Source organism: Manis pentadactyla, chromosome 2 (assembly GCF_030020395.1).
Source record: "Manis pentadactyla isolate mManPen7 chromosome 2, mManPen7.hap1, whole genome shotgun sequence".
Lineage (NCBI taxonomy): Eukaryota > Metazoa > Chordata > Mammalia > Pholidota > Manidae > Manis > Manis pentadactyla.
This window is the reverse complement of record NC_080020.1, coordinates 96,884,950-96,901,006: the sequence shown is the minus strand read 5'-3', so window position 1 is coordinate 96,901,006 and position 16,057 is coordinate 96,884,950. Positions and strand designations below refer to the sequence as shown.

Below are 16,057 nucleotides of genomic sequence, written 5' to 3'. Positions count from 1 at the left end.
AGCTCACATGCCTCAACACACAAAAAGAAATGACTAGATCAAAAAATGGGCAGAGGATGGCTATCAGACAACACAAAGAAATAAAAAGGCATTCAGCCTGGCAAGGAAGAAGTTAAACTGTCCCTGTTTGTAGATGACATGATATTGTACATAAAAAACCCTAAAGAATCAACTCCAAAACTACTAGATGTAACATCTGAATTCAGCAAAGTTACAGGATACAAAATTAATACACAGAAATCTGTGGCATTCCTATATACTAACAATGAACTAGCAGAGAGAGAAATCAGAAAAACAATTCCATTCACAAGTGCATCAAAAAGAATAAAATACCTAGGAATAAACCTAACAAAGGAAGTGAAAGACCTATACTCTGAAAACTACAAGATACTTATGAGAGAAATTAAAGAAGATACCAATAAATGGAAACACATCCCATATTCATGGATAGGAAGAATTAATATTGTCAAAATGGCCATCCTGCCTAAGGCAATCTATAGATTCAATGCAATTCCTATCAAAATAACAACAGTATTCTTCAACAAACTAGAGAAAATCATCCTAAAATTCATATGGAATCACAAAAGACCCCGAATAGCAAAAGCAATCCTGAGAAGGAAGAATAAAGCAGGGGAATTACACTCCCCAACTTCAAGCTCTACTACAAAGCCGCAGTAATCAAGACAATTTGGTACTGTCACAAGAACAGATCCATTGACCAATGGAACAGACTAGAGAGCCCTGATATAAACCCAACCATATATGGTCAATTAATATATGATAAAGGAGCCATGGACATACAATGGGGAAATGACAACCTCTTCAACAGCTGGTGTTGGCAAAACTGGACAGCTACATGCAAGAGAATGAAACTGGATTATTGTTTAACCCCATAAACAAAAGTAAACTCGAAATGGATTAAAGACTTGAATGTAAGTCATGAAGCCTTAAAACTCTTAGAGACAACAAAGGCAAACATCTCCCGAATATAAGCATGAGCAACTTCTTCCTGAACACATCTCCTTGAGCAAGGGAAACAAAAGCAAAAATGAACTCATGGGACTGCATCAAACTAAAAAGTTTCTGTACAGCAAAGGACACCCTCAATAGAACAAAAAGGCATCTTATAATATGGGAGAATATATTTGTAAATGACATATCTGACAAGGGGTTAACATCCAAAATATATAAAGAACTTACAAGCCTCAACACCCAAAAAGCAAATAACCCGATTAACAAATGGGCAGAGGATATGAAGAGACACTTCTCCAAAGAAGAAATTCAGATGGCCAACAGACATGTGAAAAGATGCTCCACATCACTAATCATCAGGGCAATGCAAATTCAAACCACAATGAGATATCACCTCACATCAGTAAGGATGGCCATCATTGAAAAGACTAAGAACAACAAATGCTGGCGAGGATGCGGAGAAAGGGGAACCCTCCTACACAGCTGGTGGGAATGTAAGCTAGTTCAACCATTGTGAAAAGCAATATGGAGGTCCCTCAAAAAACTAAAAATAGAAATACCATTTGACCCTGGAATCCCACTCCTTGGAATTTACCCAAAGAATACAACCTCTCAGATTCAAAAAGGCATATGCACCCCTATGTTTATCACAGCACTTTTTACAATAGCCAAGAAATGGAAGCAACCTAAGTGTCCATCAGTAGATGAGTGGATAAAGAAGAGGTGGTACACATACACAATGGAATATTATTCAGCCAAAAGAAGAAAACAAATCCTACCATATGCAACAACATGGATGGAGCTAGAGGGTATTATGCTCAGTGAAACAAGCCAGAAAGACAAGTGCCAAATGATTTCACTCATCTGTGGAGTATAAGAACAAAGAAAAAACTGAGGGAACAAACAGCAGCAGACTCACAGAACCCAAGAATAGACTAACAGTTACCAAAGGAGAGAGACTGGGGAGGATGGGTGGGAAGGGAGAGAGAAGGGGGATAAAGGGGCATTATGATTAGCATGTATAATGTAGGGTGGGGGGACACGGGAAAGGCAGTATATACAGAGAAGACAAGATTCTATAGCATCCTACTATGCTGATGGACAGTGACTGTAATGGGGTGTGGAGGGGACTGTAGTAACCACAACATTGCTCATGTGAAACCTTCATAAGATTGTACATCAATAAAACTTTAATAATAAAAAAAAAGAAATACCCTTGTCAGTCAAACCCTGTAAGGTGTGGAAATGATCATATTGTTAAACATGCTCAGCCTGAATTGACAATGGTGGCAAGTGAAGACTGTTCTGGTGAAGGGAGATCTTCCTATGTGGCAGGAATTTCTTTATCCCTTTGCTAATATTAGCAATGTGATCAGAGTTTGTCAAAGAATACATTGGCATCAAACATTCTGCTCATCCAGCATTTTTCCATTGTCTTATTATTTGGATAATTGGAAAATTCAGCATAAAAGAATGTGCCCCCTGCCCAACTCACACATACACACACACACACAACCCTTTACAAAAATCTTGTCATATGTGTGCAACACAAAAAGAAAAAAAAGATAAAGATCTTGCTGTAAGCATGAAACAGAAGATAGCTCTGCTCCTCACTGCTGCTCCTAGCCAGAATTCATACTTTTCCAGGAATAATAGTAAAATGGATGCTGAGTCAATGCAAAGGAGATCAACGGCTTTAGAAGTAGAAAGATCTGGGTTCAAATTTCCAGCTCTGTCACTTCTTAGCTCTATGAATGTAAGTTACTAAACCTCTTTAAGTCTCAATTTTCTCACTTGGAAAATGGAATCCATAGAATTCTGTGGATTCAGCAAGATAATTTATTTGAAGCAGTTAGCATAACACCCAATACAAATTAGGCACTCACACGATAGGATAATACAGCAGTAAACTGCAGTGCACTCTATCAGGACATTGGAGGGGCTTAATTTAATAAATCTCTGCTTTGATCCATTCTAATTCTGATAGTAAACTATAGGTGAGTACCCTGGGCCCTGTATATGGCCTTCCCAGGTCAGCCCTGCCACCTACTCTGAGACACAGGCTACTTTCCCAACTCCATAGCCCCAGCAAAGGTTTGGCCATCATAGCAATGGCCTCAGCTTTTCTTCCCCTCTAACTTGGAGGCCTGGCCTGGGCAACAGCCTCTGACCTTTCCAGGATGTATCTGGGGACACATAAGATACATGGAGCTCTCTGGCTTCCCTGGGACTTCTGAGAGGGTCAGAGGGGTCAGGATGCTGTAGAATGAATTGACTGGTGAAAGACAAAAGACATGTGGCCGGAAAATCTGCTTACCCCTTCTCTCCTAGGTGGACTGTTACAAGCTGCTGTGGTTCTATACAACCTCACACGTGGTATTTTTTGTAACTTAGTAACTAGCTGTGTTTGTTGCAAAGATGTGACAAGTTTGGCAATGTGTGACCTGTATTTACTTCGCTTTTCTCCTACTGCTGTTCCTCTCACCCCCTTCCACTCTTGCTTCCTTGGGATTGCAAGACTCCCCCTCTTCCATAAAATGTTAGCAAGGAAGCTACCACTAAGGGAATTTGGGCCAGGACTGTGAGATTTAGGAAAAAATAAGGCAACTAGAGGACAAGAATGAGAGAGAAAATTCATAATACTCAACACCAATGCTACTTATCTATCGTTCCTTGGATGCCCTCAATAATAGAAGCTCTATAGGCCGCATGACCAGCTATTAACAAAGTGTGACTGATGAAATGGCAGAACAAGGGGCCTTTGAAGACAACCGCCATTCCTTTCCTTCCATAGAGCCTAATTTCAATTAAAACTTAAGATAACATGTTTGGAAACACTTAATGCTATCTTGCAGGAGAAAGAGATTGAGAGAGAGAGAGAGAGACAGAAAGCGAGAGAGAGTGAATGAGAAAGAGATTTTTCTTTTTGAAAAGTCATGTTCCTTTGTACTTAAATGTAACAGGATGTTAAAATGCAACCCTGGCATTTTTCTTTCCTTCAGAAATAAGCCCACATTTATAGAGAAGGCTATATATTGAGGTTCCACAAAAAAAAAAGAAAAAAGAAAGAAATGCAATTTTCACATTAAACATAGATCCTAACGTCTGGCATTTCTCCTAGTGCTTGCACATAATTATCCATAATTGCGGTTTTTCCAACCAGGGACCTACAGTAATCACTCTGATTCATTCCACATTGTATGACCCTCTCTCAGGGTGACAATGGTCTTCAATTCCAGTGCCCTTGGCTGCCATCTTCCTTCAAGTTCCATGGAACACTGTTCCTCCCATGCCTCACTTTCTGTATTTTAAATGACTGCTTTTTGCTGAGTTGGCACCTCACAGGTGGTTTGGTCTGTGGCATATTTTAATAGCTATGAAACCAGGGGTTCAGCTATTGGATTGCAATGGGTTACATAATGCATGTGCAACTTGGTGCACTAGCAAGAGGATTTTCCTAAGACCCCAGATGACCCAGGAAACTGACATCACAAGGCACTGCACCTTTATCCTGAAGGACATGCCCCTCCTCTGAATGATGGTGGGCTGTGGAGAGCAGATCTGGTAGTCATCCAACTCCATCAAGGCACATTTATTTCTGTTGCTATTTGGTTCGTTTTACTTTGGTTTGGTTTATTTTCTGTTCTTAGCAATCAGGCCATTTGTGAGTACTTTGGCAAGTGGTAGTAATAGCTGTTTTCTCTAGGAAATTTTTAACCTTTCAAACACAGCAGAAATGTTACGGACATTATAAATTCCATTAAATGTGGCCCCTAGTCCCAGGTTGATGGTCATAACCCTTTATCTTTCTCCTGCCAGTCCTGTTTAATGCACCTGGAACCCAAGGAAGTAAGTTTGATGCTGAAGTGATATTAAGCTAAATTGAAATGCTTTGCTTGCAAGGATAACACTCTCTGGTCTAGACTCATTTTCCGAAAATGCCTGTCATTGGTGCAGGAGCAAAAGACCATCCAAGTTCTATTTAGCTCTTTATTCTCATGGTTTATTCATCCTTTCCACACATATAACATCGCCTGCATGCCAGGCACTGTGCTAAGTGAAAGGGATAACATGTTCAACAAGATCCCTGCCCTAAGATGACATACTAGCCATAAGATTCTGTTGAAATGTAGGTTTTGGCATTCATTTTCCAAATTCCCATGTATAATAAGGAGGAATAAGAGGAAGCAAATACTAGCATCAGTTTATTCACACATTCATTATCCATTCATTTAAAAACATTTACTGAAGATCTACTATGTGATAGATAATGTACCAAATGCCAGGAAAGCAAGGATAAAAGACACGGTATGAAAAAGATGAATCTGACTACAAAAATATTTTTAAAAGTCTAAATAGTAAAAAGGAAAAAAAACACAAATAGAGTTAAAGTAGGATAAAGAAAATTTGCAAAAATAAAAAGCTCATTTTCTTAATATACCCAGAATAGTAACAAGTCAACAAAAATATAAATAAGATCCCAAAGGATAACTGATCTAATGAAATTTTTAGAGGGAAAAAAAGAGTGGCCAGTTGAACATATGAAAAAGTTATCAACTTTATTTATAATTAAATTAATTTGTAATTATGTATAATAATTATTTATAAATAATTATTTATAATTAAATTATAATTAAATTAAATTGGCAAAATATTTTGTCTGTGAATCCCAGGGTCAGTGAGTTTGGGGACACAAACACTTCCGACGCCAATGGTGGGACTGTAACTCGATGCAGTCCTTGGTAATTAGCTTGACAATAAAAGTTTAAGTGCAATTTCACTGCTGAGATTTTATCCAAAGAGTCTACTCATGAAAGGATACAAAAACATTCAGGTACAAGAAAATTCACAGTGTATGTGTAGTAGTAAAAAACCTGGAAATGATCTACAAGTCTATCAAGACAGTTAAATGGTTTATGGCATATAACATAGGGAATATTATGTATCAGGTAATAAGAATGAGGAGTAGATCATTATCTATAAAAACATATAATACACACAAAAGAGCCTCAAGGTATATTGTGAAATTAATAACAGCATGATGCAGAACAATATTTATAATACTATCTGGAAGGACATACAAAAAACTATGAACGCTTTACTGCAGACAGCCAGGAGCAAGCAATTAGATTTGGCACAAATGAAATCTGTTTGCTATCCTGCTCTCTAACTTCATAACTCTTCCTGAGTTATTTACTGTAAGTAGGGCTCTTACTGAGGGACATGTGGGTCCAAGATCTTCAAATATTTGCATGCAGCTAGAACCAAGAAGAAAATGAGGATCAATGCCTGTTTTCAAAGGAATGAAGACTTAAAGGAGCAGAGTGTAGGAAGCATCAACAGCAAGGTGTAGGTAGGGGAATCTACTTACCCTAATTTGCCCAGGACTTTCCTAGTTTAGCACTAAATGTCCCACATGCCAGGAAACTCTTCAATCCCAGGCAAACTGGAACAGCAGGTCACCTTAGCTTGCCTTAGATTTACTACAGAGATTTTTGCATTAACTGCATGCATAGGAGAAACTGAGGTACTGCTTCCTGCCCACATGCCAGCTTCTGCCTAGATGCCAAAGGGTCTCCACAATTTTCCATAGCTGAAAGTTCCATCTCTAACCTTTGGTGCAAGGATTTTGACGTTTGTTTTGATGATACGACCTTTTGGATAAAGATGTCTAAACCTGAGGATTTTCTGGAGTTTGTGTACAGCTTTATAGGAGGAAAGAAGCTACTGTGAAATAACTGGGAGGGAAGGAATTTGGGTATTGAGAAAAAAAATTACTTGTGGGGCTGCAAATAATAAATCCTAAGAGGCTTTCTAGGTAAGGAAAAACTTCATGGTGCAGATGGGAAGAGATAAAGCAGTATTTATTCAACAAAACTGAAATGATGTCTATGAAATTAAGTTAGATAAAAATGGGATTTCAGGAGAAAACTTTCAAACAAAATACACCAACGCTTAGGAACTACTGGATGTTATCTACAATTTACATGCTTCTGACCAACACATTCCATATGACTGAGAAGCTCTGGGGGGAATCACTGGCTAACAGCAGATGATATCCACAGGCAGGTGCTATGCTGTGTACTCACGATCACCCTAAGAAGGTTAAAGGAGAAATCCCAGGGGAATCTCATTGTTTCCAGTGTCCATGGTAAGAGGGAAGTCAAACACTGGGGACACATGTTAGTTCAGTTTTGTCCCTGGAAGTGTGTAGCGTTTCAGAGGTGAGAACGCATCAGAAAAAATTGCTATTCTGTGCATGTGTTCCTCATAATGATATCGGTATTCCTTGCACATACGTCCCCTCAGTAACCATTACTCAAGGAAAACTGAAGCCATTCAGTTTGGTTGCATTTCTAAGACTTCCTACAGAAGAAATCCTCAGTATTACTTAAAAGCTATTTAGTCTCTTGCTGTCAACATTTTTTTGCCCATCTGGGGATGACTGGGTTGCTTTTCCTACTGACAGATTAGCAGCTATGCCACTTTTACAAAAATGCATTTATTCTGCAATCTGGAGCATTCATTCAGTCATCTAACCAATATTTGCTTAAAAGTAGAGTGGGGGGCTGGATTTCATAGATGAGTAAGATACAGATTCCACTCCAAGAAAGTAATAGTACATTAGGGAAGATAATAAGACCGACTAATATGGCTTTACGATGAAAAGGTATGTGAAAGATTTGGTGGAAATATAGAAGAGGAAAGCTTAAACTCAGGAGGGATTCAGGAATGCTATCTTACTCTCTAGCTTCTGTAAGAAATGAGAGCAGAAGAGATTTCCAAGGGCGACAGAACAATATGTACCAAATCTAGAGAGGCAGGGGAGAGAACGGCTTCATCAGGAAATTGCAAACCATGGGCTGAAATCCAAGGGAGCCCAGGATGGAAAGCCATGCAGGTGGGAGGAAGGAGCCTGCAAGGGAAGTGTGCTAACAATGAAGGGAAGGTGGAAGGAAGAGCACTCACACTTATTGACCATTTTTGCTGTACCAGGCCTTTTACATTTGCCCTCATATGATTACTCCAGTAACCTCCTGACATTGCTCATCAGTACGGCGTGATGCTGAGGAGGAAACAGAAGATGAGAAAGTTACACTTGAGTTGACCCACAATTCGAGGCCAAGTGTAGCTAATACCAAAGCCCCTGGTCCTTTTACAGAGGACATTGTTTCTAGGTGAAGGGTAAGGAAGTTTATAGTTTACTCTGAAGTCACTGAGGACTCCGATCGAATCAGCAGGAGATAGACATGATCAGAACTGGATTTATGAAAGTCATGTGCAGAAGGAAGAACTGGAGGCAATTTTAACAGAGAGGGGGCTTCTTCTGAAGGGCAGAAAAACACTTTTCCCTTTATTTTTGCAACAAAGGTCAGTGTCTAGTGGCACATAACAAAAAGTCAAGGATTCCTTAGGGCTTGATTTTGCCATACTTGTATTTATGCTTAGAAACATACAAGTGTGAAATACACATTTCAAAACTGAAGATGATGAATCCCAGAAACTGTGGCCCATCTTAGAGGGGAGCGGGATTCAGGAAGGAGCATAAGGGAAATTAATAATATATTTCCATTATTGATAAACACAATGAAAATACGTGCAGTATGAAGGGCTGGGCTGGCTAGAAGACATCCATTCTTCTGAAAGGCAATAGCTAGAGATGCCAGGAGCAGATCTAACAGTTGCAACTTGCCCTTTTGAAATTGCTGCAGAGGGTTACACTTCCGTTAAGTGATTTTATTGCTTTAGAAGTTTGAGATGATGCCTGCCTAAGAGCTTTCTTTGGGCAAATGTGTCAATGTAGCTATAAATGTCAGTCAAATCATGTTTCGCCATTGGATCTAGTTAAAGAGCTCAGGAATGGAGAAGGAGATGGATGCGGATATACATATACGCAGGACCAGTGGAGTTAATTTAATTCTTGGATTGAAAATTTGATGGCCATTTTAATGCTTCTATAGGCTGGAAATATAGGTCCTTAGACACACATTCATTCTACACAAATAAAAGAGGTAAACTAAAAAGCAGGGAGTGTCGCAAAGTTCTTTAACTAAGGACTACCTTATCATAAGCTCTAGTAAAGGCTAGAGACTGTTTTATAGGAAAAAATTTTCAGTGAAAATTTGCTGCTTGAGCTTTTTCAGAAATAATAACATCTGTATTCTATAGTAGATACAAATATTTGCACCAGAGGGTCGAGATTTTTAGGCAGCAGGCACACATTCTTGTCATAAAGATTGACCGTAGGACCTGCTGGAGTAGTAATACCCTTTGATGTGATTCTTTCGTAAAAGGGTAAAAGTTTTACTAGATTTACATTTTAGGGTCAAGATAAAAGTCATTCTTTGGAGGTTGCAAAGGTCTGGCTAGATTCAGGAATCATCAGAGTGTTCCTTTGACAGCAAACTTTGTTCATTTGAGGTATGCAAGGTATACTTATGCATCCATATTCCACCTGTAAAACCAGAAAGAATTTTCCATGTATAAACTTTGAATTATTTATATATACTATAAATGGATATTTTACTTTTGTGGTAGAAGAAAAGTTCCAGAGGTTTCAGGATCCATAAGTGGGAAGAAAATGCAATGTAACTGGTAGAACCAATCATAATCATTGTGATTTTTAAGCTCCTAATAAAATATATTTCCTACAAATGCTGTTCCTTAAAAATTTGTAATTCAGTAGTTTCTTTGCACTTACAAAAATAATACCCAAAGAGTAAATTATACTACAGTCTAAATAATCTTTCAGTTTCTTTTCTGTAGCCAATCTGCTTGTCCAAGTATGTTGTGAGAGCAATTTTCAGGATATTCACAAATAAAACCATCTTTAAAAAGTTGTTTAGGCTACATCAGATATTTCATGGATGAGGCCCAGAGAGGTAAAATAATTTTCCCAAGGTCAGATATCTGTAGTCCACTATTAAAAATGTTAGAACTATGGACAGTTTCAGGATTTTTTTCTTTTCTCTCTCTCTCTCTCTTTTTTTTACAGAATTTTGTTGATTCTGAGGCAATTCCTGAAGGAACTGCCCTAGAAAGTAAATGTGGTAAAGTGGCAACCAGCTAGGACTCCTGGTGCTGCACCCAACTTGATCTAAAGCAGAGCAGCTGTGTTACATAGTTAAATACTGGACTTCTTTCTGAACAACATTTATTTGAAGAAATACCTCTTCTGTTAAAGGACATTTTTAAATGATTACATGCTGGACCACACTGACATATTGGGCACCTGAAAAAGAAGATGTTCTGGACATCACTGGGCACAAGGCCAGAACTGTGTCCTACTAATCTTGGATTTTCCCCAGAATCTAACATGTTGTCTTGGGGCCTCAGGGATATAGGGGCTAGAGACTCTTACAGTTGTATCTCCAGAGGTTCTTTCCTGGCCTCAGATAGCTTTCAAATTACCTGCTTGTTTTCTTCCACTGACCCATGGGATGGGGTCAGCTAGAGGCTCTTATGGCCAGCCCTGACTTCTTTCTGACACACATACTTTCAAGTTAGAGACACAATTTCCCAACCTGAACCCACTCTTTTGCCTCTGCACAAGCCTTAAAACTCATGTGAATGAATGAATATTATATTGATAGTCATTGCAGGCAAAGAAATAAGAATTAACAAAAATAACAGTGATGAAATTTTAAGGTAATAGAGTCCCTGACATTAAAGGAAGTTAAATGAATTCAATCTAGCTTTCCACTAGTCCTGTTAGAAAGGTTTACTATGACTGCTCTTTCTCCTCTTATTTACTGTTTTATTCCTGAGATGCATTTCATCTTTTTCTCCCTCTAAGGAGGCTCCAAATGGTTTTCCTTCCCCTGGTCTACACTCTCCAACCTCCCCTCCCCTCCTCTTTCAATTCTTACTGCAAATTTGGTCACTTAGGCTTAAGTAGTCCCAGACACTATGTATTATTCCCATCTCAAAGCAAAGGTGAGGTTGTAACCTTCAAATGTAAAGTCTCTTTCACAATTTTATCCCAGAAAACCTGACCTCAGGCAATTAGTCACTAGGTGACTTGACTCACTGCTAAATTTTGCCTAAAGGTGGACCCCTTCTCGAACCACCCGAAGTAGTGGTTCTCAAGATAGGTGGGGGTCTGAGAAAATATTTTCTATTAACACTTTTGTATGTTCCCTTTCCTTTCCTTTTTTATCCATCACCCCTGCCTTTCTTTCCCTTACTTTCTTTTCCTCTTCCCTTCTTCTCTCCCTCCCTCCCTTCCTAGAATCCTCAAATGATTACTTTTATTCAAATGCAAATTACCATCAATAAATTAACTAAGGGTCAAGAAAATCTATAGCATGGTCAGAGTTCATTCACTGTAAGGATGAAGAGGTTACTGAGTCAACTCAGTCCAGACTCCAGCTCCACCACATACTGTGTGTGTCACTGAGTGAGTTAATTACAGTACCCCACACATTCTCCTCTGAAAAATGGAAATAACACTATCTCCAAGTGTAACTGTAAATATTAAATACTAATATGCAAATTAAAAAGCTTAGATGCACCTGGAACATAGTAAGTACTCAGTAAGTATTATGACTAATACAGTGTTACAAAACACTATATCTCGTATTACAGCATTGCAAAGTGATAAAAAGCAAAGGACATCCCGATATCCTATCTAATTAAGCAAATGAATATTTAAACAATAACTTTATTCATGTGCTTTGTTTGAGTGTTGTTTATAATTATCTCTTTCAAATAACATTTTGTAAAAATTATGCCCCATTGACTTAGAGCTTAGAACCAATAATAAATTGACAGGCTTTGAACTTAGAAAAGTTCAATAGCATCTCAAGAATTCCATAGGGTCGATGCTGGTTCACTGCTTGCCACAATGTGGACATCCATCCCTGAAGCTGGCTACAAAGCAGAAAAGGCAAAAATATGTTAGTTCCTTCATGGTCACCTGTTTTCACTTGAAGGCAATGATAGATGTTAGCCACATGTTTTAAAGATCACAGATCCAAATAAAGGAACCATCAGGAATTTCTCTAGGTTTATAAAAGGGAAATATTTTAATGACTTTATTAGCCTAATTTTCTATTATTGGTAAAGAGAAAAGAATTCTTCTTGTGTAGAAAGCTAGTCGTGTAGAAAGTCAGAGGTGCTGTGGGTGAGGGGACGGGAGTCCCAGCCACAAACCAGAGGTGACCACTGAGAACCGGGATGAGTCTTGTCTCTCAAATGTAACCCACGCTGATGATTACGGAGGCCACTTCAGGCCCCAGTAGCCTATAATTTCACACCAAGTTACTTATCCAGATGAACTAGCAGGCTTTAAAGGGTATATTCAGAGAAGACAAAATGGGACGGAGTAAAAAGGGTATATGTGTGTCCCTAGAAAGCAAAGAAAAAAAAAATCAATGAACATTACTTACTAGATTATTTTATGAGAAAAAAGATGAGTGGTGTTTTGTACATTAATCTTCATACTACTTCAGCTGTGAAAATAAGTTAACTGCGTGGAATAGGGCTTTGTATGTCTTAAGCAAGCATCTCGAGCACTGACAGTATATAGAATTTATATCTATGTGTCACAGAGTTTGACAGTTTGGCTTCAAAAAATGTACCTGGAGCAGCTTGCAATCAAATAGGTAAGAAAAATTCAAATTTAACATAAATTGCTTAAGAGGTGACATATAAAATACATCAAAACAAAATACCAGCCTACTTAATTTGACTAACTGGAGACTATGACTTAAATGGTTTATATGTTCAGGAGAGGTCTTTGGATTTTTCTTTTAGTGACCCTTCTCAGTTAACAATTTTAAAATTCATATCCAGAAGTTACTGTCTATTGGTGTTGCTTTCTAGATGTCCTTGCTCTTTTAAAGAAATGTTTAAATAACATGTTTTATTACAGAATATATATCCATTAAAGATATTACATTGGAAAATGCAGAAAACATATTTTTTTTATTCTTAACAAATATAAAGGGTGGATTTAATGGAATGACCATTTTCAAGTGAGGTACTTGTTGAATGCCTTCTGTGGGGTGAGCACTCTGCATACAGTCTCATTTAATCTTCACAATTACCCACAGTATTACCACCATGTTGCAGAAATGAGGTCCATGCGGGCCCGGTGATTTTCCTGGATTAACCAAGTAAGTAAATTAGGGAGGTTTGCAAGGCTTAAAGAGCCATGTTCTTCCTACTTTCTCATGCTTCTCATTTTCAATGCTTCTCTGAAATGCACTTACAGACAAGAGGCGGGGGATAGCTGCTTTTCACCTCTGATGGACAGTAATTATGAGAAAATAGACCTATGAGATTTATTGACCAGGGTGGGTTACTAAAAACGTATATCCATCTTCCCTGTAAGATTTTTAAGAAATCAGATTCCTTAAATGAATTTCAAATTTTACATCCTCCTACAAACAACGTACAGGTCCTTCCACTACAATCAAGAAGAGCACTATGCCAGAGATATTTGATTGTCATAAAAGATGTCTTAAATCTAATATTATCAAGTCATAATTGAAGAATGCTAATTTCATGTATGTAATTCCATGTTCAGGCAAATTATGTAGTGTTTCTAATGGATATAAATATATGTATAAGGAAAATTTTAAATGCATCTGAAGACAAGTTTAATAGGTTTTAAAAACAGAAAATTCTGTTATTTAAAAAAATACTGAAAAAAACTGCAGGAATATTTCCTTTCCTGATCAAATATTTCTCAAAATATCAGTAATATTAAACATTTTTCCTATGATGTTTTTAAAAGGTTGCTAGAAAATACGTATTTTGCTTGTATGTGCATAAAATGTTTACATAATACGCAAGAAATATTAGTGTTTGACCCTTTCTAGAACACATTTTGAATTTGGAAGCAGGAAAATCTATTATTTATTAAAAATATTTTCAATTATAAGAAAAGTTCTAGGTACTAGGGTTACTGCAGGTTGTGTGGGATAGAAGTAATAAACACTTTCAAAGCCACTAAAGAGAGTTATTTCCGTAAAGTGAGCAAATGAGTCTGTTGTTTCATCAAGAAATGGAAATGGTCTGACTCACGTTCTTTCTAATCAAATAATGCAGTCCAGAGCAAATTGTTGAAAGAGTTTTGATTCTTTTATTTCCAAATTGGATTTGGAGGGTTTCTTCTTATTCAGATCCTATTTAGAGCAGAGCAGTAGGGCTTGGATTGATAATGTAATTAGATAAGGCTCTCTACAGAAAAACTATAGAAAACAATTGCCTACTGCTTTCCTTCCTGAATAAAAAATTTACCTTAATAAAATAAATAGAAATGCTGAAAGGAGTACATTCAAGATAGAATCACACTCCCCTTGAGCCTCTGTTTCTCACTTCTGGTCATAATGTCAACAGTTAAGGATATGTGGCAGTCTCATGTAAATTTTAAAAACTGAGCATCTCTTCATCTTCTGTTTTAAATATTCCTTCTAAGATGGCAAAGATAAATTCCTATGGTACAGTTGAGAGTAGAGGACAAAAATTATCTTTGACAAGTAGGAAGCAAAGACTAAGAGTTTTCACCTGGAGAATAAAACTTAAATACTGTCTTTGATAACTTGCCTCAAATTACTTTTAAGATGGATTCATTTTGAATAAACTGATAAAATTCATTACTTGTCAAAGCTGCCTACATTTTTCATTGAATGGAGCAGTAATATAACCAAATTGGCTAAATTGGAATACAGTGTGAATGATCTATAATCTCACTTTGAGTTTGACCCCTGAAAATCAAATTTTGAAAATGTTCAAGTCTCTTTAACACTTCTCTCAATAAATGGCATTAAGAATTTCTTAAGGACTTGCTTTTGTCTCCACAATCCTGAATCAGATTTTAAAATATTTATGAGGTAAATTCAAGAGCTTTAATTCAGCAACTGTATTTCCTATCATCAGTTCATTTGCCCGAATGTGTTTCTCTCCAACAATGTCCAGTGAGATATGTAATATTTAAGTTATTTTTTTGTCATATAATTCTATCATTTGAATAGCTTTTACTTGACCTTGCCATTTTTTTATTGAGGTCTCTGTAATCTTTCAAGTAAGAAGACCAGTTTCAGACATGGCTCCTGCTGAGTCATATCAGGCCCCCAGCGCAGGATTTATTGGAATGATGGGTTCCCTGTACTCAGCAGCCACCTGCATCATTTGTATCTGAGTTATTTCTTGTTTTTCTTAGTGGAGGAATGATTCGGTACTCAAGCCAATGATCTGTATTTAGGGATTTAGTCATGTCATTAATAGAAATAGCCTCAACTAGAAAAAATATGTATTATTTCTAAATTGCTGATTTTTAATTTGTTGGAATTTTGGTGGCAGTGACTTTGGAGTGCTGGTTCTACAATGTACAGACTGTGTGACCTTATTTCAGCTGAGGGTAAGGAGAAAAATTATATTTGAAATTTGGGAAAGAAATACAAGACATTTCACTTGAACTGAAGGAGACTTTTCTTTTTTTCTTTTTACCATAACTTCTCAAATACTGTCTAAACCCTCAAGTTTTCCCTTTTCTCTAAGCTTCTGTGGTCTCCGTGTATCATGGCTATAATAATGACAGACTTGAACCTCACACAGTACGAGAAGGTGAAGTAGTAACTCAGGCAGGAAGATTAGCCCAGCACCTGGCATAGTGAGCACTCAATACAAGTTACTTATTATTATTTTAATTGGGTATTAATTGTATTTTACGTATAACCTGTTTTCCATAGAATAAATTCATCACCAATGAAGACTTGTAAAAGGTAATTCCATAGATGATAGGTTATTCAGTGGATCTATAATGCAGATCTACAAGAAATAAAACCATTAACCAAACCAAAACACACACACACATATTTATACATACATGTGTATATATACACATGTATGTATAAATGAAACTATATATATATATACCTTAAAGAGTTGGTTTTGTTCTAAATAGCAGGAAAAAATATTTTTATTGCTCTAAAACCACATGTGATTCAAACACACCAATGGTGTTTGATTATTGTTCAAAGGAAAACCTGATCAGTATTAGTCTGTGGAACCCTGTAATGCTTTTGCTCAGCAGGGGCCTGGGTATCAGGATTAGGTGTAAAGATGCCAGACCTAT

At 37.3% G+C, this 16,057-nt stretch overlaps 1 protein-coding gene across 12 annotated transcripts in view; it reads right to left on the bottom strand.

Moving 5' to 3' along the window:
• Positions 1-16,057, bottom strand: part of PDE4D (phosphodiesterase 4D) — a 729,058-nt gene that overhangs the window by 155,143 nt on the left and 557,858 nt on the right. Inside the window, exon 6 of one of the 12 annotated variants that reach the window (XM_057495017.1) lies at positions 8,885-11,844. The exons of the other annotated variants lie outside the window; for them this stretch is intronic. Within the exon in view, the coding sequence (XP_057351000.1) occupies positions 11,804-11,844 (41 nt within the window). The 3' untranslated portion in view covers positions 8,885-11,803. Of the gene's footprint in view, positions 1-8,884; positions 11,845-16,057 lie in introns of those variants that run through there. 12 annotated transcript variants of the gene reach the window in all.